Source organism: Thamnophis elegans, chromosome 3, assembly GCF_009769535.1.
Source record: "Thamnophis elegans isolate rThaEle1 chromosome 3, rThaEle1.pri, whole genome shotgun sequence".
NCBI classification, from domain to species: Eukaryota; Metazoa; Chordata; class Lepidosauria; order Squamata; family Colubridae; genus Thamnophis; species Thamnophis elegans.
In genome coordinates this window covers 70,927,595-70,954,186 of record NC_045543.1, presented here as the reverse complement: position 1 = coordinate 70,954,186, position 26,592 = coordinate 70,927,595, and the positions used below count along the sequence as shown (strand labels likewise).

General features: G+C 37.5%; 1 protein-coding gene across 1 annotated transcript in view; it reads right to left on the bottom strand.

Annotated features, from left to right (window-relative positions):
- Window positions 1-26,086, bottom strand: part of MPDZ (multiple PDZ domain crumbs cell polarity complex component) — a 113,378-nt gene extending 87,292 nt beyond the window's left edge. Inside the window, exons 1-10 of the mRNA XM_032214401.1 lie at window positions 25,719-26,086; window positions 17,886-17,952; window positions 16,668-16,834; window positions 11,196-11,417; window positions 10,183-10,322; window positions 7,641-7,854; window positions 6,163-6,291; window positions 4,794-5,000; window positions 2,095-2,215; window positions 1,084-1,172 (exon numbers count right to left, since the gene is read on the bottom strand). Of these exons, the coding sequence (XP_032070292.1) occupies window positions 1,084-1,172; window positions 2,095-2,215; window positions 4,794-5,000; window positions 6,163-6,291; window positions 7,641-7,854; window positions 10,183-10,322; window positions 11,196-11,417; window positions 16,668-16,834; window positions 17,886-17,901 (1,305 nt within the window). The 5' untranslated portion in view covers window positions 17,902-17,952; window positions 25,719-26,086. The remainder of the gene's footprint in view (window positions 1-1,083; window positions 1,173-2,094; window positions 2,216-4,793; window positions 5,001-6,162; window positions 6,292-7,640; window positions 7,855-10,182; window positions 10,323-11,195; window positions 11,418-16,667; window positions 16,835-17,885; window positions 17,953-25,718) is intronic.
- Window positions 26,087-26,592: the final 506 nt, after the last annotated feature.

The window sequence follows — 26,592 nt, the reverse complement described above, 5'->3', positions numbered from 1 at the left end:
GGAGCTTGTTGCTCTCCTGAGCATAAGAATCCTATCTAAAGATAGACAGCATAGAGTTTGAAGAAAACTGTCTGAAAACTGTGCAAAGGAGCTTTATAAATTCAAGTTAACTTAAAATAATGCATTCAAAAATTTAAAAAATCTTCTCATCTATACAGGTAGTCCCCAGCGTATAACCACAATTGGGACCAGAATTTCCGTTGTTAAGTAAGACGGTTAAGTGAGTTGCACTTCGATCATGTAAATGTGAGAAAGATACGATGGTTGTAAGTTTAAGGATCACTTGCAACTCGCTTATTACAAACGCTAAACATATGGTTCTAAATTGAGAACTAACTAAGTAGGTTGATGGGAATTGGGCAGAAAAGTTTACTGTTACTTTTGCTGTTCATCTGTAAGATGATTTAAGACTCAGTTTACAAACCACGTTATCAATGTAGAACCTTCAGTTAAATAATTATTTATGTTCCTCAATGAAGTAGGTCATTGATCTTATCTCTGTTTTCATCAGTAACCAAGTCAAAGAAGAGCATCTCTCCTAACCCCAAGACTATTACATTTTCTCAAGATCTCTGTGAAAGAATCCTCCACATTTTTCTAACATCCAGGATCTCATTTGTATTTAGTGGCCAAAACATAGTAGCAAAATGGCCTTTTCTTTATGACAGTCTAATTATTACTAACTCTCAGAGAGAAAAAAATAAATGTATATAAAACAAACCGCTTGATGGGGGGGGGATGTCGACTTCTGTTTTATAACCGTAATAATTTTATCTTTAATATTTCCATCCATTTTACCTATTAATAATATGGTACACTTAACATTTTAAGCTAAGTGGTCTGTAATGTCCTGAAATAATGTTTAAAGAGTTAGGCATTATGTTTCAGTTTGTGATCTTTGTGTACAGAAATCAGATTTAATAATTTTTTGGTGGATGACAATCAAGATCAGAGACTTCATATGTGTGATCTTTTAAGAACTCTGGGACCATCCTCCTGAGTTGTTTGTGTTCAATCCATCAAGCATAAAAACTAAATAATAGAAGGAAAAAGGGATAACAGAATTCCTCCAAGGTTACTTACAGCAATAATTTGATCTCCAATATGGATTCTACCATCATGCTCAACTGCACTGTCTTTTGTGATACTTTTTACAAAAATACCAGAAGGTTCTGTGATTTAAAAATAAAATTGAAGTAATTAAAGGTATGTCTGAGTCATGTACATATTTGTAAAGCTGTTATGGCATGAATCCATAAACTTAAACAAAGCATATCAAGATCTGACTACAATAGTCTTTATGACTTCTAAGTACTTAAGCAGAAATATTACAACATAGTATCATTAAAGTTATCTTGCTCTAACCCAGAGGTGGGGAACTGTGGCCCTTTTATAGCTTGTGGACTTCAACTCCCAGCTTGCAGCTCAGGGGTTTTGGGAGTTGAAATCCACAAGTTATAAAGGGACCCTAGTTCCCCATCTTTGCCCTAACCCAATGTATTCACTCTAAGAAAGGAGTGTCAAACTGGCGGCCCGCAGGCCAGATGTGTCAACTGCAGGCCACGCCCACACCAGGTCCATGAAGGGAAAAAACATCGTGAAATGTCACATGACGGCAATGTGACACCGCAAGTGTGACACCCATGGTCTTAGAGATAAACTTACATTTTATCAAACAGGTAATCAATTGCTACTAGATCTTAAACTGACACATTTATTTTTATTTCAGTTATAGCGCACATGCCTATGCTATAAATATACTAAGCCAAAGACCATTAATTAAAGTAGAAGTTTGACTTCCAAATGAATCACATTTAAACAATTCTGACATCAAGTTCTGAATCTAGTGAAAGAAAATATGCTGCCTCCAATGAATGCCTTTAATTATTTCAAACTATTCCAGACTACAAATCTATTGCAAAATAAAATCCGTATTTTGAAATGAAAGCCATATAGAACATTTTTCTTGCAAAGCAATTACTCTATGTATTGTGTGTGGTACTTTTAAACATGTGGACTGATGTTTAGGTTTTCAACCACAAAGCTAATAAATGGATTTCTTAACTTTTTGAGCAGAATTAATTTTAACCATACCTGATATTTTATCCCCAATGTAGCCAGCAATTGTTATTCCCAACCCTTGAGAATTTTTTGTAAGCTCCACATCAAATGTGTTCCCATCTTCAACATTTTCAACTGGTGTATCTTCCAATTTCTTAAGGGAAAACACATGTAGTTATTCTTCATGACAGAAGTTCTTATGGGAAACAAAAATAATTATTCTATTTCTCACCTAAGCCTTAATATTTCACCATTTAATTCTACACATAACACACAGTACTTCTTGCCAGAATGTTACTGAGATGTTAGTTTCATAGTTCTCAAATATAATTAGTGAACCTTTAATAGAGTTAACATTATTTGTCATGGTAAGAGTTCCTCAAGGTATTTATTTTAAATGCTTTTCTATGTGATTCTGGATTCAGGGCTATGGTTTTGTGATTTCTGAGGTTTGCACATACTTTATGCTTGAGCTTTACAGAAATCATTTCTAGAAAACAAAACAAAGTAAAAATCAAAATTTAAAAAATGGAAAATTAACTAATTATGCAAATGTATACACATACATACATACACACACACACATACCCAGTATCAAAGAAAGATTAAATATGTTGAAATGTCAATTTAAACATTATTTTTAAACATTGTTTCATTGAACACGTGGCACGACAAAACCGCGCTCGTCAAAATAGCGGTGATAAAATCGCATCGCTAAAGCCGCAACGTCATCACCGCGCGTCATCACCGCCGCGACAACAGCACGGCAACAAAAGGGCGCTTTAAAACGGCGCCGCAGCAGAAAGCCAATTTCAATTAAGGTAAGGGTTAGGATTAGGTTTAGGGGTTTGTTTTAGGGTTAGGTTTAGGGTTAGGTTTAGGGTTAGGTTTAGGGTTAGGGTTAGGTTTAAGGTTAGGGTTAGGGTTAGGGTTAGGTTTAGGGTTAGGTTTAGGGTTAGGGTACTGAGTGCTTGGGAATGCGCGGATTTGCCCTCCGCGATTATGTCATCGCGGTAGGGTCGCGTTTTTCCTTAGCGCTTCGAACGGCGCGAATTAGTCTTCGCGCTTATGTCTCCACGAATAAGGGCTTCGCGGATTTGTGGTGGAACCCATTGAACATACTATGGTAATATATAATCGCTAATATAACCACAAAAGAGTGCTTAAAGTAAGGAGTACTTTTACTTATATTAAAATAACCCCCGTCATTATTGGCTACAGATGTATGATATCGTGAGTTGTAGTTCCACACCTCTGAAAGGATGTAAGTTGTGTATTTTTATTTTTAAGCAAAACCTTTAAATGGGTAAAAGTAAAATATTAAATTTCACTTTTATCTACTAATACAGGTAGTCCTTGACTTACAGCAGTTCATTTAGCGACCCTTCGAAGTTACAACGCTATTGAAAAATGTGACTTACGACCATTTTTCTCACTTATGACCATTCCAGCATCAACACGGTCATGTGATTTATGTTTGGATGCTTCACAGCTGATTCATATTTATAATGGTTGCAGTGTCCAGAGGTCATGTGATAATCTTTTGCAACCTCCTGACAGGTCAAGTCATTGGGGAAGCTAGATTCACTTAGCAACCATGTGACTAATTTAACAACTGCAGTGATTCGCTTAAAAAACATGGCAAGTAAAGTCGTAAAATGGGTCAAAACAAATTTCTCTTAGCAATGTAAATTCTGGGCACAATTGTGGTCGTAAATTAAGGATTACCTGTATAGCAATTCAGGAAAGAAAATTATCTATTCAAACTAAAAGATCATTTCTAGAAAGGGCATAGCTAATTGGAAGGAATGATTCAATTATTCAAATCCATTCCTCCTAAAGATTGCATTGAAAAACCTGTAAAATGAAAAAATGGGGTATAAATTATGCTACTGACAGAGAGACACAAAAACATGTTTCTGCAGAAGTATAATTTTTACCTTATCTCCATTTTCTTCACTTTGTTACTCTCTCAAGCACTTAATTCTGTTGAATATAATCCAGTTAGCTGAAGCTTCCTGCCGAACTGTGTTTACATTCTTAAGACACTAAAACTTGCTTCAGCTGATAAAGAAATATGTAGACACTTGCACCTCCTGATCTGTGTTTGCACACACCAACTCCCTATTTTATCTTTTATTTTGTACACTTCCAGCCACATTCATCCTTGCATCATTTCAAAAGGTTAAAAGGAAGAATCACTGGTGAGGTGGGGGGAGCTATGCAAGTGTGATTAAACAGATAATAAAGAGCACAGGAGATTTTTGGTAAATGAGGTTTAGTTGGAATGAGGTTACTTTTCAGGCAACAGATGAACACAGTGGAGAAAATAAAACACCAATCCAAACGAAGGACACTCTAAGAAATAAAAAAGACAGCTGGGTAGCTAACACCTAACTAGCAGCAGCTGAAGTTGTGCCAGTTGATTTAGGTGAAGAGCTACAGCCAGGCACTGGCTGGCACAGAGAGGAGCCCAGCGGTGGATGCAAGGGTGGAGGACATAAGTAGAAGAATAATCCAGATGAACTCAAAGGGGAAGCAGCAGAGCAAAGGGGAAATGCTATGATGCAGTGATTGCTTAAGCTGCTATTACAGCCCTATTCAAGTGGCAGATTGAAGTTAGCAGGTTAGCAATTATTTTTGCAGGCAGGCAGGACGTTTGACATAAAAAGTGTTGGGAACCTCTATCTACCGTCAGTCCTGTTTCTTTAATATAAGTTACATGTTATTACCTTGTTCTCCATCATACCAGTTTGCACTGGGGTACCCAAAGGAGCTGTTGTTGATGGAGCGGCCTCCTCAATTAGTCCTCTGGCTATCACTAACTTGACTCGGTTTCCACATTGCCTCAGGACTTGTGCCACCTGCTCACCACTGATCCCAGTCAAGTCTGTATCACCAATTTTCAAAATATGGTCTCCGCTGCACAGTCTACCATGCTAGATGAGCAAACATTCAATTGTTTAAAAAAAATTATACACAGAGGTGTCTTAGAAAAATGCAAGAGTTTTACCTACAACCTATCTTAGTTTTGGAATATATATATATTTGCTTTTAATACTGCTGTAGTAGACAGTTATTTTAAATCTTTTTATCATATGCTATCTGTTATCTATGCAACCTCTGATAAAAAATGAATATATTTTAAATTAATAAATGTATCATTTTTTTCATGGTTCTAAGTAATAAGTTTAGCATTGCTTACATTCAAAATTTTTGTATCATTTATTGCTTTTATTCCTATTTATTAGCATATCTGCACAAAAGTCACGCCTAAATTTAGCACTGTTTTCCTCCCAAAATGAAGAAAAACATGGAAAACATCCTGTTCAAAATGTCTCATTTCTACCTTATCAGCCTAGGATTACCAAATCTACCTGAAACCAACCAAATCAATTCCATCCCTTGTCCATAAATCTATTAATGCAATGCATGTGTATATGCATGATGACTCTGGCCAAAAACCATAGCACAAAAAAAAAGAGGGGCATAAGGGTGGGACACCCCCTTCACAGAAACCTAATTATTAAATCAAAAATTACTGTCTAAAATTGCTCGTAAACATTCCCATTTAGAAAATGGATTTATCTCCTATCTGCTTACCCAACACCTAAATTGACCATGGGCTTACAAGGTGGTGATGGGGAGATTTGAAGAAAAGGGGACTGTTTTTCATGTGTGAACGGCAAATGTGTGTGGCTTAAACTTTGCTATCACATCTGCCTCACCAAGAGTAAAGACCGTGTTCAAAAATATCTCAAATACAGGGATGAAAAAAGTTCTCCATAAAGGAACTCTACTATCTGCTTTTCTGTGGTCCTCATTCTCAGACAAAACCAGCTTCCTATTTCCATAGAAAAATTATATTCGTGACCGATAGCAGTTCAGAAGCAAAGCTTAGCATTATAAATTTGGCTGAGGTTTCAAGCCATAGCTATAAGGATCATTTGTTGGCAAAAGGTAACCCTTTAATTCAAGATGTTTTCCCTCATTGAATATTAGCATTCCATTCTTTCTATTTCAAGTAAATAAAGGTATTTATTAAATGGTAAGAAGTAATTATCATACTGTAACTCTAGTACAGAAAAATATATTGTGTACCCGATCAGCTACTCCGCCTGGAAGGATGGTTTTAACTATCACTCCAGTTGATTTTCCTCCTACTATCCCAAATCCCAGACCCGATCCATCATTCACCAACTCAATAGTCTCCACATGCTGCCAATGTACCTTTTAAGACAAAATCTTACGTTAGTTTCATTTTTTAAAAACAACCTCTAAAGATATTCCATCGGATTTGCATTTTCTCCATATAGTCAATCTCTTTTCTATAGCTACTCCAACTAATGTTCATGAATCATCAAAAGAGCCTTTTAGCGTTCTATATTTTCAGTGGTTTTACTCGCAAGTTACAGTGTTTTAACAGCTTAGTGAATAAATTATTTCGAACATGAAAGATAAAATCTTATGCTTGCTTTCCCCAGGTATTCATTCAGGTGCGCTGACTGAGAACAACTCATTTCTACTCAACTCCTGAGTGACTCCATACTAGGCATAAAATGGTACATCTGATCAGAGGTGCTATTCAGCCGGACCCGTTCACCTAGAACTGGTAGTGGAAACCACTAACTCCGGCTCTATGCTGTCCTATTTAAGCACATTTTCAAGCCAAAATGTATGTGCGGAAGGCCAAGTACATGCATGGATGGGGCGCATGCAAACAAAGCGTGTTTGCACTCACATTTGCAAACCAGTAGGGAAAGTAAGGGAATACCACCCCTTCATCTGATACACAGGAAGGACTTGGCTTAACTCTCTCAAAGGCACCAGACTGAGACACTCTCTTTTTTTCCCCTCACTCCCTCTTTAATCTACACCATAAAGGCCCTTCCTTATTATCAGGCTCTCATCAAAGGACCCAATTGAAGAACAGACACTGCTTATCATTTAGGATATAAGTACATAAAAACAGCCTTGCTGAGTTAAACCAAGGACTCTCTTAATCCAACGTTTTGCTCACACAATGGCCAACCAGATACCTCTCAGATGCTTACAAGCAGGAGATAAAAACATATCATTCCCCCCCTTATTGTTCCCCTGCAAATGGGTTGTGGAGGCAAGCTATGGCTCCACTGGAGGAGTCAATGAATAGTCAAGACCAACAGTCCTTGATAGACCTCTCACACAATTTGCTTTTAAAGTAAGTTTTTGGTAATTAAGTCCACAGGTTTATAATCTGCTAAGAACTGATGAAGACACATTTTATGGAATAAGGAAAGTCTTATGTATAATACGCTCCCACCACCACCAAATAGGATTTATTTTTGGTAGCTGGGAACATGAGTTATAGTGTGCATTGAACCTGTTTGAACTCCTTCGTGTACTATTTTCTATACACCGAAAAAACAGAATTGTGACTATAAGCAGCTTTCTGTGGAATTGCAACTTTACACAATGGCTAACGTTCAGCAACATGTTGCAGAGACCTTTTTTTATCTTCAAGAGTACAAAGAGTTGCATTGACTGCACCAACCTAAGATACAAGAAATGAGACAGACTTGTTTTCAGTGTTTACTCACCGGGTTTGAATGGGCTGAAATTGTACTAGCAGCTGACGGAGATCGAGAAATTACTGGACTGATGAGCTGAGGCAAAGCGCCCCTTGCCACAACTAGCTGGACACTCTCTTTGGCTTTCTGTAGGATGCCGATAGCCTGTTGATGTGTTATGGTCTGATCAAGGGCTTGCCCATTAATAGCAAGAATTTGATCTGCTTCCTGCAATCTGCCATCCCTGTTATAGACAAACAAAAAGCCAAAAAAATAAGCATCATTGCCCGTATTGCTATCGTATTTGACAGTTTCTCCAAAATACTGTAGTTTTTTTTTTTTAATCCAGTTTTCTATTTCTTTCAATGCAGATTTATTTTTATTTTGTTTATTATTTTTGAAAAAAGTTTCCTTGAAGTTTTGCTGCAGGCATCTTTTTGGGCCCCTTCTTGATGAGCTTCCTTTGAAGCTAATCCACAGACCCTGTCTCCTAGCTTCACCCCAGAGCTGCCTCCTCCTTCTTGCACCCCAATCCGAAACTAAGCATATTATATATTGGTTGCTTCCAGCTTTGTTTGCTATTGCCTGAGAACTTTATTCTTGACTGTGAGCCTGCTGGGTAAAAACACCAAGTGTTTTACTGCATTCACCATGAAAAGTATTGAATATTCATCAATCCACAGTTTACTTACGAAACATCTTCACAAATGGGGGAGGAGAAACTTTAAAAAAAAAACATCCAAAAAAGGATCCTAATTACAAAGACCATCTTACAAAATGGACTCACACTTTAATAAAGGTTTAATAACCTCCTTTATTAAAGGTTATTAAAGCATTACACTTACAGTAACACTTTCTCAAACTTACATCAAAGTGGTCTGCTATAAAGCAGCTATTGATCTAATCTGTACTAATATGTTGCAATTAGTAAAAGAAGTCAAACTATAGACTAGTGATATAGAAGATTTTTTAATTTAGACTCTCTGAGAATATTATGGTATTCAGATAGCATTTCTCAATATTTTTCTTAATTCTTAGCAAAAAACATATTTTCTCTGTATACTGTATCAGAAAAATGAGGGTATAAAATGTTGATATTACAGAAAGTTGTCAGTGGAAATAAATGCATTTTTGCATGATTAAATGTTTAGCCTGATGTAAAAAAATTTAAACAGACTTCTATGTAAAACTGAACTGGATCAGAGAAAGGCTGATTGGCAATACTTAAGTCAAATTTTATCTGTATAAAACATATTGAGCATAAACAAATTGAAATAAGCCTTCTTTTCAACCCAAATTTTTATTTATGTTATCTGTTGTTTATTGTGTTTGTATACTGCAGTGAAAGTGAAATGTTTGCAAATCTGTGCGCCTTTTTTCAGCAGAATATTGCACAAAACAAGCATAGCACCCAAACTGGATTAACTTATATGTATTTCCCAAAGGAGAGTTGGGCACCCTAGAGAACATCAACAGCCAACTGCTTTCCAACATAATGAGGGAAAGGAAACAAACAAGCATATCACCTCCCTTAATCCCATGATACACCTCCAAACTTGGCCTGCTAAGCAGGGGGGAGATAGCAATAGAAATAGCACTTAGACTTATATACTGCTTCATAGTGCTTTTACAGCCCTCTCTAAGCGGTTTACAGAGTTAGCATATTGTCCCCAACAACCTGGGTGCTTTTACCCATCTCAGAAGGATGGAAAGCTGAGTCAACCTTGAGCCTGGTGAGATTCGATCTGCCAAATTGCAGGCAGAGGACAGTCCACAGAAGTAGCCTGCAATATTGCACTCTAATCATTGCGCCACTGCAGCTCTTAGAGGTTATGTGCCCTTTGTTCATGCTCCTGGGTCCTGTTGATTTTGAGATTCAGGATATGTTTAAATGCAGTGAGTATTAATCTTCAAAAGCACTTCAATGTTAGCTTTTAATTGATTTTTTTATTATAAATACATACAAAAAAACCAACAATAATGTCTCAGTTGATTAGCATGCTGAGTATTTGATGTTCAGTACTGCAGACTGTAAATTTAAGGAGAGACACAGAAAGCATATTAGTAACCTCTCATCAAATTTCCTTCATCAATAAAAACATGCTTGGATTTAAGGAAGACAGTAAGGGTAAGGATAAAGCAAATCCTTCAAATAAATAGAAAGTAGATAAATAAAGTCTCTACTCCCACCCAACCCCTGCCAATTCTTCCCAAAGTTGGCTCACTGCTAGCATTCAGCAGAGTCCTATTTATTCTTGTGTATCTTGGATTAAAAAAGAGAAGAATTGTTTCCTGTGGCTGAAACCCTCAAAGTGTGTTGAGTTTTGTTTGAATGACAATTAAACTGGTTCAAGATTTGCTTCATTAAAATATATGCAATTCAAAATGTTTTGTGAAACATTCTAGCAAGATGTCCTTTGAGCTCAAACCCAACACATTCACTAATTCATTCATTTCATAAAAATAATTATTTAAAGGATACATTTCAAATTTTAAATGTTTATGTTTACAATCCATTTGAAAGCTGGCATTTATACATCTTTTTCAGTGTATAGCTTACAGGCAAACTCACCTTTGCGCCACACTTCCATCTTGAATCTCCTGCACAAATATACCAAGTTCACCTCTATATTCACTCTTCAGGCCAACCACACTAAAACCAAGCCCGCCACTTGTAGGTTTTAAAAGTTCTATTGTCTCAACAAGACGACCCTAGTAGCAAAAACAACAGGAAATAAGCTACTTTGAAAAAACTCAAAAGCACTCCGATTTCAAAAGGTTCACTTAATTTTCATATTTGTATATTAATGAAAACAATCAAGCAACATACATCCAGTATAGACATGAAAATGTGTGTTTGGCAACACTATAGTTAAGAAAACCAGGAACATTGATTGTTTGGAAAGCCTACGTGGGTATAGAATGTTCAGGACTATAAATGGATATCTTCAGAAGAAGGTAATGTCAACTCACTCAACCCTGCTGCCTCTGCAGATTTTATTTAATTTTACTTATTTACTAAATGTTACCCAGGACGCAGTGGCTCAGTGGCTAAGATGCTGAGATTGTTAATCAGAAAGGTCAGCAGTTTGAATCCCTAGTGCCATGTAACAGAGTGAGCTCCTGTTACTTGTCCCAACTTCTACCAACCTAATAGTTCGAAAGCACATAAAAAATACAAGTAGAAAAATAGGAACCACCTTTGGTGGGAAGGTAACAGCGTTCCATGCGCCTTTGGCATTTAGTCATGTTGGCCACATGACCACAGAGAAGTCTTCGCACAGCACTGGCTCTTGGGCTTTGAAACAAGAGATGAGCACGACCCCCTAAAGTCAGAAATGACTAGCACATATGTGTAAGGGGAACCTTTACTTTTACTAAATGTTATGTCACTCATCTCCCCTATAAGATGACATATGGAAACGCTATCCCTGATTGTAATCACATATGAAGAGAAATTGAGTTTCCTATTTAATAATAGAGAAAATCATTGTTAACCCAAGAAAGTGAAGGTAAAGGAAAGGACTTTGGAAAAATCAATTTGATGTTTCCAATCATCTGAGATTTAATTTAAATAAAATTTACCTGTGCCATATTTCTGATCAGTAGTTCAAATTCATCGCTTGCAGGCTTCCCATTAATCTGAGGAGTTATCGACTGGAGAACAATTCCTAGCCCATTAGAAGGGTTACTGTTCTCTTGAGCCATCAAGTAGGAGTCATTGTGTAGTGAGGAGCCCACAACACTACCATGACGGGAAAGTTGCAGGTGCTCACCAGATGAGAATATGGAAGGTGCAAGGTTCACCTGAAGGTTGTATATAACACTTTTTTAAATTTAATTTAAGAACACAAAAAATACAGTTAAAAGTATAAAAAACAAAAAAACAATAACCACTGGAAAATATGTCCTAAAATGACACATGGCACTGAAATTGTAAAAACAAATATTACTGTAAACATTAAGAGTAAACAAACCTTTGGATTTAGTTATTTTACAGGAAAATCACCTGTGAACAAGAAGGAATTACATAGTTCCTTCAATGTCAGTGATAGTTCGGCTACATACAGCTACAAGGACCAACTACATCCTCACAAGAGCACGAAATAATAATACTGTATACAGGTAGTCCTTGACTTATGACCACAACCAAGCCCAAAATTATTGTTGCTAAGTGAGACAGTTGTTAAGTGAAGTCTGCCTCATTTTAGGATCTTTTTTTACCCCAGCTATTAAGTGAATCACGAAAGTTGTCAAATTAGTTAGATGGTTGTTAAGTGAATCTGACTTCCCCATTGACTTTGCTTGTCACAAATTTTAAAAAGGTTGTCATGTGGCCCTGGGACAGTGTAACCATCATAAATACATACCAGTTGCCAAGAGTCTGAATTTTGATCCTGTGGCCATGGAGATGCTGCAATAGTCATCTGAAAACAGTCATAAGACACTTTTTGTACTGCCAATGTGACTTCAAAGGGTCACTAAATAAATGGCTTTAACTCGAGGACTACCAGTAATCATTCTTTTTCATTTCTAAAAACACACTGTTGGTAGCTTTGTCTTTTAACTGCATTTGTCCCACTTCTTTCAGCAAAACAAATTATGTGCTAGGATGAATAAGATTTAAAATGTTTAACTGAGTGATATCTGTGATTTGGAGACTATCGTATCGGGAAAAATATCAAAAGCTATATAAAATATCTGCGTTGATAGATCATACAGTCTAGAAGTTCTTCTGGCTGCATTTCAGTTAGACCAGGGGTCAGCAACCTTAAACACTCAAAGAGCCATTTGGACCTGTTTCTCACAGAAAAGAAAACATTGGGAGCCACAAAATCTTTCCCATGCCTGACTATTTCCTGAGTGCCCACAAAACCAGCACAGATATTTGAATTAAAGGCTGTGTTTTCTTATGAAACTTTTCTTGGATTTATTCATCGTTGGCCTACTGAAGATCGAAAAGCTCAACAAATCACGTGCTGGGGGTGTCGCACATTGGTGGTTGTGTCACATATTTTGAGCAGCAGGGAGCCGCAGCAGAGTGATGAAAGAGCCACATGCAGCTCCAGAGCCGCAGGTTGCTGGCTCCTGAGATAAGACTATGAACCTGGATGGCAGATCATTTCATTAAGAAGAAAGTCAGACTTCCTGTTTTTGTGATTCATTGTCCTTAAAGTTCATCTAACAGATTATTCTCTCCTTTCTTAGGAAACAGAATGTCTCCTAATGTAAAGAAATAAACTGATTAAGAAAGAAAAATTGCTGTCTCTCAAAAATTGAAAAGGCAAAGGGAAGGCTTCCTGTTATAACTTGAGACTAGTTACAAAAGAAAAGAAAAGGATCTTAATTCATATTCATTCCATTCAAAACCGGCTAAGATTTAATTAGGTTTTTAAAAGGCTTTAGTACACACTATGGCAGACTTTTGATGTATTATTGACTACTAATTCATCTATAATAATTGATAGTGGCACTCCACTCTAATGATCATCATTTTTAAACTCAATTAAAGAAAGTGATTTGCATGTACAAAAAGGATTGATTTAGCATGAAAGATAACATCAGACAAAGTGGCTCCTACGCAATTTTTCAGCTAGGGAAGATGGCTTACAATAATAAGAAAAAAGTGACTGACTGATTTATGGGTTATCTTAAAAAACAATCTACCAGTAAAAAGTCAAATCATCAAAAATTCGGAATTAAAATGTTTTTTTTAATTGTGATGGAGAAATACTTTAGATCTTATAAGGAGGATCTTCAGGATCACAAGAACAAATCATTTAATACTAAACAAAGTAACCCCCACCTATTCACTGCACACATCAATAATTAAATGTAACATCAGATACTGTATTTTGCACACTATAAGACGCACTTTTCCTCCCCCAAAAAAGTGGGTGGGAATGTTTGTACGTCTTATAGAGAGAATATTGCAGAGAGGGGATGAGGGTTGGTGCAGCCTGTCACCGCTGCCGCCACTCACTGCCGCCAGGAGACACTGGAGCCTTCACTGCCGAGCAGCTTATTGGGGGTTGGATTGGCCTCCCAGAATACCGCTAAATGACAGCAATGTGAAATGTCAAGATTGCCGTTGTTATGGAATGTTGTCCCATGACATCTTGCTTTAAAACTGCATAGCTTAGTGGTTGAAATTCTGGCCCCGATTACCACTGATGCCACTTTATATGATAAAAATATATATTTTGGCATTACATTTCCACTGCAATCAGATGATGCTTGAGTACTTAGTTTGTAATTTATCTAATTTTTTTTTAAATCTACCTCAGTTGTATTTTTATTATGTAAGCAGCTTAGGCTTAAAAAAATCAAAGTTGGTGGCATTTATTTTTTTAAGCTTTGACCTTTAGTTGCCTGAAGAGGGAAAGAGAAAACATAGGGCAGGAAAAAAGATCACATTTACACTTTCTTCCCATATATGACAGACATTGAAGGCTTTGTAAAGCATTCAATTATACAAAGGCATGCAGCAATTCACATTTCTAATAACTGCATTCCATTCACTTTTCAGCACATTCTAGGTGGGTGTTGCAGCGACACAATTATGTGAAGAACAGGAATTCAGATTAGCTTTATTTTTCTCCCAATGTGTTCTCTTTCATAATTTCAGTGCTAATTTTAACATCCTCATAGCTGACATAAGGTCAAATAAAAAATTTAAACTGTTAGCTAAAGCATTGTGTTTTAAAATGTTGGAGGACTAAATTCAATGGGCACTGACTCTTTGGTACTTTATGACCCATGATAGGAATCAGTAGAGTATGAAGAGTTAATTATTTAATGTGTGCCCTCTTTGTCTAACCCTCTCCCCTGTTTTTTTTAACTAACTAATCTGAGCTCACACCTTTCTGCCTTTGCTTCCCAGGAAGACACACAGAGACCAAAAGCTCCTTTGATTCCTCTCTGGAGGATTCAATTAGTTAGGTGCTAGACTGCCTACCCATATATTGAATTTCCTATAAATAAATCTTTCTGTTATAAAACCTGCTTTGGTAATCATTGCTCAGGTCAGATTCCTGCTCTCAGGAATGCTCATATGCCCACAAAGAATGCTTCAAGCTCCAATTTAAAGAAAAAGTTCAGCACTTTTCTTCTTTTAATTTGTTGCATAAAGTTTTTGGAACAATTCCATTGAAAGATATTGAATATATTTACAGATATTTATAAATCACTGTTAACTGCAATACACACAACCTGAAGCAAATTTTCCTTCTTAAGCCTGTTCCCTGGCTTTGCGGCATGTGGCCAAGTGAAGAAATTTGGAAGATTTTACTTCTCCTTTTAATTAAAGTTTGCCACATGATCTGGATTTGTGGCTGACAATAAGCACCACTAACTTCAACGTGTCACGTTTGGTCCTAGTTTACACAAATCACGAAGGCGTAAGAGGCTTGGTTTTGGCTTTGCATGAAGTGTTAACTTGCTCAAAAACCACTATATAATTACCATGTGGAATTCATTACCACAAGTTGCCATGGCCACAAACTTGAGTAGCATTAAAAGGCGATTACATGCATTTATAAAGAACATATCTCTGGTCTTGAAAAGTCATTGTCACCTCCAAATCCAGGGCAGCATGACCGCTAATGTCACCTGCAAGGAAACACGGGTAAGGAAGGGTCCTATCTCAATCACCTGCTCTGGAGTTGGCCACTATGAGAAACAAAATGCTGGATTAAAGAACAGTCTTGGCCTGATTGAGCAAGACTGTATTTGGGTTTGGTTAATATGCAAAACATGTCCCTTCTCCAACAAACCATGATTTTAAAAATTGGGTTATTGGTGTACAAAACAAACTCATAAAACATTATTTATTTGAACCATATTAATCATAGTTTGTGCTCAAAAATAAAAAGCAAAAGTTTCCTATTGTCATAGTAAGAAAAGAAGGAAACAGAAGTATATAAAGAGAGAGCAAACCCCATTCCCTTTTAGCATTGGTGTTGTTACCTAGTTAGATAATGAATGTCTGCAAGAAAACAACCAAGCTCAGAGAGCTCCAAGGAGCCCATGGAACAATTAATGATACAAGACCATAGCTCTCTTTCTATACATTGGTGTGCTATTTGAATCCAGCCCATCTGGTTACTTTATGTCATGCAACCCCATAAAATTTGGGCAACTGAGAAAGCCATGTTTAAATTAACCATACGTATCATATCATGCAAGCATAGCCAGTCTTTGCAATGATGTTGTTATCTTATCTCTTTATATGTAAAGGGACAAACATTTGTCAGATCACTACAGAGGAAACTAAAGGCAGGAAAAACAAAGGCAGAACAAAGCAATATTATTATTTGCCATCACCATTTTGGTTTACCAAGATTATATTCTAGCTGATTCAGATATATGCCATCAATGCATATAATAATCATGTCTTAGAACATAATCCATGCATAGGGTCAGAGAACTAGGACGTAGATCTAATTGGTTATTTAATGCATGCTCTACTCAGCATACATTCCGAAATTCATACAGAGAACTTAAAAAATGGAACAACAGTAAAATCTACAAATATCCAACTTCAAATGATCTTTTCTGATATGAGATTGGCAATCAATCACAAGCTATGTTTTTGCTAATTCATAGCCAAAGAAAAGTTGTCTGAATTAAAGTTAAGAATTCAATCCTATGCAAATATAATCAGCAGTATTACTTCCGACAAGTCTAACTTCTTATGATGTGTTTTAAGAATATTATTTCTATCTTTTTAAAAACATGTTGTGTTTAGCAAGACAGCCTGATTAATTAATAGGGTTATCCTCATTTTAGTAGAAGCATTATTTTTAATCACTGTAAATTAGGAATGCATATTAACATTAGCAACATTTATATTGTAAAATACTCATCTGTTCTCCTTTAAAAAAATGCTAACCATGCTGAATTTACTGAAGCTCAATGAATTTCACTACCAAATGTAACATTTTGTTTAAATATTCAACATACGTTTGTTAATTATTCACAGAGGTATCATATGAAAAAATCTAGGAAAGATTTATCAGCATTTTCTTTTGTCCCTCCTGATGGTCTTTTTCCTACCTGATCTCGTGACTGTGGAAGAGAAGTTTGTAGGTTTAGGATTTGATTGAATAAAGGACTCTGCAGTACTGATTTTAGTAAACTTAATTTCTCCTCATTTGCTGAATCACCACGTTCTCGCAATTTTGCTTGCAGGCGTTCTACTGCCTGGAGGGCTCGGTGTATATCTAGGGGGGAAAACCATTCACTGTGACATGCTAACTTCACCACGTTTATTACATTATGTGGTAGAAATCATTATAAATATAAAAATCATGACCCAAACTCCAAAGATGCTCAGAGATGTTGAAAAATGTTTCGGAGATAAATTCCATAAATTGTGATCATTGCACAAAGCCCAGACAACACATTAAATGACTGTTTACATGATTGTTTTAAATTATAATGAAAACCAAACAAAATTTGAAAGGAAGACAGCCTTAATTCTTAAACATATGGTCTTATGCTTGTTCTATTTGTAACCCAACTCAATTTGATTCTTTTGTATTCAAACATCCATCTAGGAGGATTCCGGTTGATATTTTGCATCAGGAGAACATTAGAGCCAATACTGGGCAAGAGGGAGGAGATCTGCTCCCTCTTGAATATGCATATAGCAGCAACATCTGGAGAATAATGAAAGCAGTACTGGAGTATCACAAAACAAGCCCTGCTTTTTTCTCGTACACGGACAACAATTTTGTACTCCAATGCAAAAGGGATGTAGTTTATATTGCAATGCTGCTTTTATCCTTTTAATTTATGCAATTGATTAAATTACTGCAAGTGCAACCCACACCCAAGCTGCTGTGGGTGTCCAGGCATGCATGGATCAGTGCTCAAACCCATATAGAATTGTTCACATGGTTAAATACATAATTTCTGATATGCTATCATGACACACAAGTGAGGACTTAAGAGGGATACAAATGATGAATCACTGATGACAATGGCATCACACTAATACCATGATTTACATTCAGGACACAAATACATCATTTTGTGTCACAGTGATTTGCTGTGGACCCTATGCATACTCTCTGCTTTTCCTCATTTGGACCGACTCCATGATTTATTTACTGAGGAATACTCCATTTATCTTTTCTTATGTTAGAAAGATCAATAGTTACATTAACAAGATTCTTCAACATGAGAATGAAACCATTTAGCATATACTTAATTCTAAGTAAGTTAAATATATTTTAGTATTTCTAAATGAACTTTATTACTATATCTTACCAATTGTTTCCAACATGACTTTTGCTTAATTCCCACTTCACCAGATAGTAATTAATATAAGGTCTTCCTAAAAAGAATTGGGAGAAAGGAGATGAACAATTTTAAATAAATATTATAGAAATGATCTCAATTTTATTAGTAACCCTAAAAAAAAAATACCCAAGACTGAAAGTAATCCATTGCAATTCTGTAGAAATACATTGTAATAAGTAAAAACTTCATTACAATACAGTGTGCTACATAAAATTTTATTCCCAACGTATGTACTTTTTGGGGTCATAACAATGTTATTGCAATTTTAGCACAGAAAGCTTTAACAATGGCTCCTGTTTAATCACATTATATGAAATAGCATCTGGTATTAATGTAAATGCAATTTCTCAATTCCTCCATGAGGAAAAGAGGTGTAGAGAAAGAAAGAGGTTAAGAAAACAGAAGTGGAAAGCTATGTAGTTACTTTTCCTGAGTCTCAGTCCCTGTGCAAGATTTTTTAAAATATTAGTGGTTGCTATTTTTCATAAAAATATTAGTGATCCAAAAAAACCATAAAATCTCATTATTATCTGAAACTATGATAAACCTATGAGAAGCAAACTAAATGTTAAAATGTTACTGTCAAGATAAAACATGTTTTCGTACCAAGAGGCTCTTAGCCCAGAACAGCTGTCAGCCTTCAGCTGTCTAATCCCCTGGATTTTAAAGGTCTGTTATCTACCACATACTATTTTAACTATTTTACTACACATTCATCATTTGGTCAAAAAGGTAACATGCACCACTAATCTTGTCTACCAGCTACAAGACTTCTCTGCAGATATAATCTCCAATGAAAAGTTTCATGTGTTCATCAACAGTCCCATTTCAAAAATCCTTTGTAGATAAATACCTCAGAAACGATAAGCTCATAGCAACAGATTAACCAACATGCAATGCCAAAGATAGCCAGTTCCATAATAAGCTTTACCGCAGAGCTGTTAGTGACTTTCAAGGCTTGCTAAAACTAACACTGATATCCAGGCTAAGATGTTCATTGGATATTACAAAAGAGCACCTTCTCCTCATGAGGTATGTAGGGAAGCTTCTTGCATGCAGAGTGCTAATTTTACAACAGCTAGAAGATGCTCGGAAAACAAGTTTCTAATCTGTTTCTAATCTACCAAAATAAGAAGATTCTGGCAATCACTGAGACAATGTATATATGTACATATATGTAAGGTATGCATGTAAGTATGTATTTTATATAGCTGCTTGTCTCACATATGTGGCTCTAGGCAGCTTACAATGAACTGCAGAACATGAAAACTTAACAGCAGACAAGCATCATTCAACCAATTAACTACACAGCCAGGAGTTAGGGACAAAACCAACTTTTCAAGGCCTGATGGAAGGTCAGCAAGGATGGAACCAATTTAATCTCAGGAGAGATGATGTTTCAAAAGGCAGGTGCCAAGGCAGAAAAGGCTGTGTTTCTTAGCCCTGACAGTTGGCATTTTTTAGCTAATGGTACCCAAAGCATGCCCCTCCTGCCAGGTTGGATAAGATGTGGTAAGACAATTTGGAGAGACAATCAGGGAGTAACTCAGTCCCAAGCCATTGAGAGTTTTAAAGGTAACAACCAGCACCTTGAATTATATCCAGAACCACACTGGAAGTCAATGCAGCTTGCAGAGTAATGGTGTTACATGCCCGAAATAAACAGCACTAGTTTGTGATAGATACCAGAAAACAGAATATTTAACATTTGTTTTGTATCCTCTTCATTGGTTATTGATTGATATCTAAGCAAACTGCAAGTCCTTAGCTGAGGTCTTACTATAACCTCAGCCATGACTACTATGGGAACTGTCACATTAAGACAGGAGTTTCTCTACTACTGAGGCCATCATCCATAGGCCACAGCCAAGATATGTAAGGCCAGCACACAAGTCTTAATTATTTGTGCTCTTTTTTATCCAACATGCTGCCTCAGGAAATACATCTGGCTCCATCAATGTATCTCTTTCACCATCAGGTAAATTACATTTGCACTGTATTGTTTCCATAAAAAGTTTTGAGACTTCAGCTTCTGGCGGATTCAATTCTGGGTCTATTAAATTTATGTTTTTAAGGCTTATGTGAACATAAGTAGTTATGAGCACAATTGTATGTTATTATATGATTTAAAACATGTTCATTCTCCTTCAGCTAAAAATACTGTGTTTGTAATTCAATGAAAAAAATATGAATAAAAATATGAAGGTTTTTTTAAAAAAATCATTATTTGTTTTGCATTTGCAATCTAGAGAAAACATATACATACAAGTGATAACACAAAATTGCTTTTTAATTATTTATTTGTTTAAAGAATTAATATAGCTGTTCCACTCACAACTTGCAACTCTGGGCAAAAAAAACCATACATAAATTAAAAAAAAACAATTAAGTCAAACATTAAATGCAATACAGAATCAATATAACAAAATATGATTAATACACAGCCAAGGCAAGTACCACTTCTTAAAGCAAAATGGACTCTTTCAATATCTTGCTCCAATGCACAGGAAACAAAACAGGTATTTTCAACTTAACAAAAAGTCAGTGGACTCATTCCAAAAGGCAGGCAAAGCAACAGAGAATGCCTATCTCCTAGACCAGGGGTCCCAAACCCTGGTTCATGGACCAGCATGAGTCCACACCATGCCAGAAACCAGGCTGCATAAACAAGCAAAGCCCCATCCACGGGATGCAAAACCACGTGGAGAAAACCTCTCTCAATGGAACCAGTCCCTGATGCCCAAAATGTTGGGGGCCACTGGCCTAGACCCAAGGCTACATTGCTTTAAAAATGGACTTTGAGCATGTCCACAAGCATAAGTTGTGACCTGGATCTAGCAGGACCACATCCATACCTTTGTACAAGGCTTTCTAGATGCACCATCTGAGGGAGCTCTTTAATGAATTTGCAAGAGTCTCCAGGATCTTTGAACCTTTGTTCTGGAAGGGAAAAAGCATCAGATAGAGAGGAGGGAAGTGGAATTCCATCCATGTCATTGAGTCTATTTCATCATCAGATAGTGGAGACTGATAAGAATCATAAGGATTGGACATCTGATTTGAAAAGTAGAAACAAACAGCTGCTGGATAGCCTCCTTTCAGTGCATATAATAACATTTATATGCTTTAAGTTATGCATTGGTTGAAAGGTGCTCCTATTTCTATAAATTAAGTGCCAGGATCCTTGGGAAGCCCAGAAGATTTCAGATGTCTCTCCCTATTTAATCAACAGAATAGAATGAGCAAGTCATCTAGTTAAGTATATTCCCCGGGATATAAGTGGACTACTGCAATCATTATCATCTTTGTGAATTCACTGGGAACTGAACAAAAGTCAAATAGAAAAACCATGCACAGATGGTGAACAGCTAGTATTCCACAGTATGCCCCTGGTGTTTGAAAAAATGACTTGAAATCAGTAGTTAGAATTGTGTAACTTGTGAGGCTGAATCATTGGAGGGGCACTTTTATCATTATATAGTGGATTTCAGAGTTTCTACCCAAACTTACTCTATTTGATGTTACTCACTTCAGATCCAAGATGCTATACCATTCTCTGCTCTTCTTAGGAACCATGACGAATACAGAATATCATCTCAAGAATGTCCCATCTTTGGGGATTTATCCAATCACTTGTATAGTCAAGATGATTTAAGCCTTCAGGATGTTTTGTTGCCTTGTGAATGAATGAAGAATGAGGTGGAGAAATATTGATAGAAGCAGGGGGGGGGTTATGATATGGCCCTATTGAGACTGTGTTTGGGAAACATGCATCATTATGACAGTTCACAGATGGATGTTCCATTAGCCTCTTACATACACAGAAGTTGTAACAATTGCTGTTGTCTTCATATGTGCTCTGGGTGTTAGTGGAAGGCATTCTTCTCCAAACTGAAACTGAGGCTGGTGTGATTTGTTTTGGAAATTGTGTCTGTTCCAGAGTGAGAGGAGTGTTGAGTCAGGGTTCAGTTACAACTGAGGAAATGGAAGATGCAGCTTGATAATCTACTGACCTTACTATGTAACATTTTAGATTGGGGCAGGCCTTTTGTTTACTCCTATTCTCAATTGGATCTTACAGGCTTGTGAGAAATCTTTTTTGAACTAATAAATTAGAGCATTAGCTATTTTATCTTTTTTCTTGTCTATGGACCATTCAACTTCCTCCTTATCTCTCTGGTCCTCAAGGGAAGTGTGATAATGGGTGGCAATTGGGGTTTTCTTCATTGGATTGTTTGTCTCTTTTCCCTTTGTGATGGCAGCCTGAGCCTCAATCTGGAGTCTGGAGGAAAAAAGGGGGAAGGTGTGGGACAGTTTCCTTCTTCCTGTACTTTAATCAAGTTGTAAAGTTCCAGAATGCTGTTATCTAGGTATTGTCATTTTGTTCTTATCACTTCAGTAGCCAGAAGTTTCTGAAGAATGGAAGGCTAGAGGGTTTTTGAAGAAGAAGAATTTGATGGAGCCAACGGAAGAATACTTATCCTTCAGCCAAGTACAGTGGATTGGATCAGAGACACCAACTGCCAACTTCCATCTTCTCTGTTGCCCAGGCTATCTAGCCATGGAAGAATGGCAATGATCCCTAGCCCTTCTAAACATCATGCCACCTGTGACTAGCAATTTAACCACCCTTGACATATCAAGGGAATTTTTGTTGGAACTATAGGCGTGTATACAACCCAGTAAAAACTGGATTGGAATTGAGAAAAAGGCAATGTCAATAACTTTTCTAGCCCTGCTTTTGGTGTTAGTCTGAAGCAGATACACACTGTTGAACGTTCTGGGTCTCATTTGGGAATTAGCAAAATGCAATATATCATACTAATGAAAATATAGTGGTGAGTAGGTAGTGTCATTACAAAGTTGGAATAATTTTAAGACAATCTTCATGTTAGAAAAAGGTACCATTGCTATAAATATTATTTTGGCTGTCTTAATGTCATTCTATTCGCTTTCCATATACAACCATTCTCCATCTGAAAACACAGTTATGATAGATGTTCACTAGATTTCTATAGCAAGCCATCTTAAGTGGCCTTTGTAAAGGTCCATATTTTTATCACTCATATTTTTAATTTTTATACTTTCTTCTAACGTGCTAAAAACCACCAAGGCAACATACAACATACACCTCTCTTGCCTCCTATCCTCCTTCAACAGGGTACAACTAGTTTGCAAACTACAAGAATTACTGTTTACACCCAATGGATATCGAAGAACAAATTCTGGATCCAATAGCTTTTGCAAATGCAGGCAAATTTATAGAAAGCCACCATTTAATCCAAATGTTCCCATTTATATCAATATTGACAAATTATATGCCTGAAAATACCTGCTTATAATTACATTTACTTCTGAGTTAAACTTCTTTTTGTTTTTTGCCTGGACCTTTTATAACCCAATCTGTGATGTTATTGGAAGAGCAAACAAGATGGTGAAAGCCTGTGCAGTAATACAAAATATGCCACTACAACGAACCAGGATAAATAGCAAGATCCCAATGAGCTAAATTCTGTAGTTTAATTTATTGGGTTATCCATCAGCATGCCTGTAATTTCAATGCGTAGTTTTGCCATTTGCAAAAAAGAACAAATATATACTAACGTCCATTGATATGCTGACATTTATTTTAGTGAGTGCATTGAATTTGATTATTAATTTTTCAAAAGAGTTCTACCTTGTAAAGAAAATACAAGAGAGCTTTATAGACTCTCTTAAAAGTCTGTTTGTTATATGTAAATGTTAACAAAGTATGTTTCTTAAAAGACATGCTGCTTTAATGCAATATGTTTAACATGTTAGTTATTTCTATTATGCCATTATAAAAATGCATTTATGCAAGAAAAAAATCATATACTTAATTTGAAGCATACATTTATTTTATATCAATATTTAAAGCCTCTATATTATTTATTTTAAAAATTCCCAAGTTATTTGGTATACTCTATTTTTTCTAAATCCATGTCTTAAAAACAGGCAAACAAGTGGCACTCTATTTCTAAGAAAAGTTTTAATGTTCTAGTGATCCCCATAGCACAGCATTAAAATATGCTTATTCTATAATTTCACTGATAATTATACATTGCATATCAGCAAAATTCAACTATTGCATACAAACAAGTTTTACCTCTTCTTCTTGTACTTACTATAGACAGAAATATATACTGACATACCGAAATATAGCTTTGCCTAGACTCTGTTGAATTTAACAAATATTTCTAAATCAATGCATCCAAGTCAATGGATTGTGGATCTATCCAAGAAATAGTTAAATGGTGGAGAATATTTTTAGCCCAGAGTTTGAAATTAAAAGGTTAAGGGGCTTGCCAAGAAAATAAAGAATGCATGATCAAGATTATTTAACAATTCATAATGTCTTAATTCAGTGTAGTCCTACTATGAAGACTTGTTTCCCCATCCTTTCAATTAATAATTCAAACAATTACTAATGAAGTATATTTTCCAGTAATGAGATCCAACCAGAATGTTTGCTATTTTGAATTAATATGGAGTGCAGATGCAGCAGACCTGCCTAATGTTTGTTACTCTACAATTGTATTCATAAATGCCCACTCTTCTATTCTACTGTGATTACATATGGAGGAATTATCAGTTTCTTGATTATCTACTCTGTTACTGTAGAAAAATCCAACAGCTACTCGCTGGGGGGGGGGGGAGGGCAGAGAAATGCATTTTATCACTATTTCTAGTGATGATAAACATAGCAGATCAACATACTCAAGCTTCTGTACTAAATAAAGTCTTTACTGTACAGCTTTTCCTCCATTTTTAATGCACTGAAGTTCAAAGATGCAGTTCTTGATTTATTCCCCTTTTCCCGGTTATTTTACAGAAAAGAAACTATGAAAAGCTCAGTGCTAAAGGAGGATGCTGTTTTTAATCTGCATAATTGACTCCAATCCACTGAAGTGCGCATGCAACCAAGAACAGATCCCCCCCCCTTTCCTCAGCCATACAACTTCTTTTACACTTTGTGACGTGCTTAAAACAGAGAGGCCGGCTGATCCACTACACAACACATTACACACCCATACTAAAGCACTACCCAAGACTATGCCACACCAGGGTTTCGGGAGCATAAAGTTGCAGAACACGAGGGGGGGGAGGGTCAGACATAAACGGCCAAGCCACAGGGAAGAAGTTGGGGGTGGGAGGGGAAAGACATACAATATTAATACAGAAATTCCTTCATCCCTCCCACTCCTGATACAATGAATCCAACTCAACCAGAGGAAGTAGCCCTTTTGTTGACATCCACTTTCTTCCCGAAGCAAAACCAAATAGCATCTCCTCGGTTCCTCCCGCAGTTCGGGGAGGACCCGGTTTACCCCTCCCCTTGCAAACACACTCACACACAGCAACACATATAGAGACACACATAAAGAGAGACCCAGTTGCTGGAACTCGGCCAGCCCGGCCAGCTTCTCCAGAAGAAGCAACAGGCGGCCTAAACCTTCCCTTGGCCGCGCCAACAAAGCTAGTACGCTGGCCTCCTCCGGACCCGCCTCCACCGAAAGCAATATGGGGGGGGCTGCCCTCTACCAGCGTTACGATGCCCCCTCCCCAGAGAAAAGTCTCTTCCGCTGCCCCCCGGCGCTATTCCCTTTAAACCGAAAGCGGAGCGGGTCTGCTAATACGCTAGGAAGGGCTGGGAGGCTCCCCCCCCCTACCATTCCCTAGCCTTTCAGGAGGGAGGGAAGGAGAGGGCGCTCCTGGAAATAAGACCACCCCCCCGCAAGAGTAACAATCACAACAATCAGGGCTGGCAAAGCGCCTCACCAGCAGCAGCAGCAACAGCAGCAGCAGCCGGCGGGAACAAAAGCGAGCGCGGGGCGATGAGAAGGCTCGCCCCGGGCGGAGCTTCCACGCCGCTTCTGCATTCCGAGAAGCAGCAGCAACAGCAACGGAGGCGGCGATGGCGCCCCCCCCCTCCTCCCTGGAGTCCTGCTGTCCTTCCCTTTCCCCAATGGAGCTGTGGAGTCCCCGCACTCTCAGGGCGGGTGGACGGGGGCAGCGGGCAATTGCTTTGGATGAAGCCTCGGATTGCTGTTGCCGCCTCTTCCTCCTTCTTCTCCTCTACACCCCCCTTCCCAACCTACGCTTCCTTTGCTCTGAAGTAACGGCCCGAAAAGAAAAGCTGCAGGATATCCACGCGCAGGCGACCGTGAAACTTAATCCTGCCCAGGCATCGGGAGGCTCGACGCCAACGCCCCCCCCCCGACTCTTTCCTGCCTTCTTTCCCCGGCGACTAGACGTTCAGCGTCCGCTAGCCCAGCCGAGCTCCGGCGCGGCGATTGCAAAAGGAAGGCACCATGACAACCGCAGCAGCAGTAGCAGCAACAGGAGGGGGCCGTAAGGTGCCGTGCAAACTCCCCGATGCAAGACGGCCCAGTTAAAGCTGCCCTAGTTTCTATTTTATTTTATTTATTTATTTTAATTTCATGGAAGAGGAAAGAGAAGGGAGGGCGGAGCAAAGAGAGTGAAAAGACTGAAGCTTGGAAATCCTGCTTTTCGAGGAATAGCTGAAGTTTGGATTGCTGCGGCTCGGGCAAAATACCTTTTAAATCCCGCCTCGTAAAACCTGCGGTTTTGCACCTTCCCTTTTAGTGCCTCTTTTGATCAAGGAGCTCCAGATGTGCGGCGCAGTGTCCAA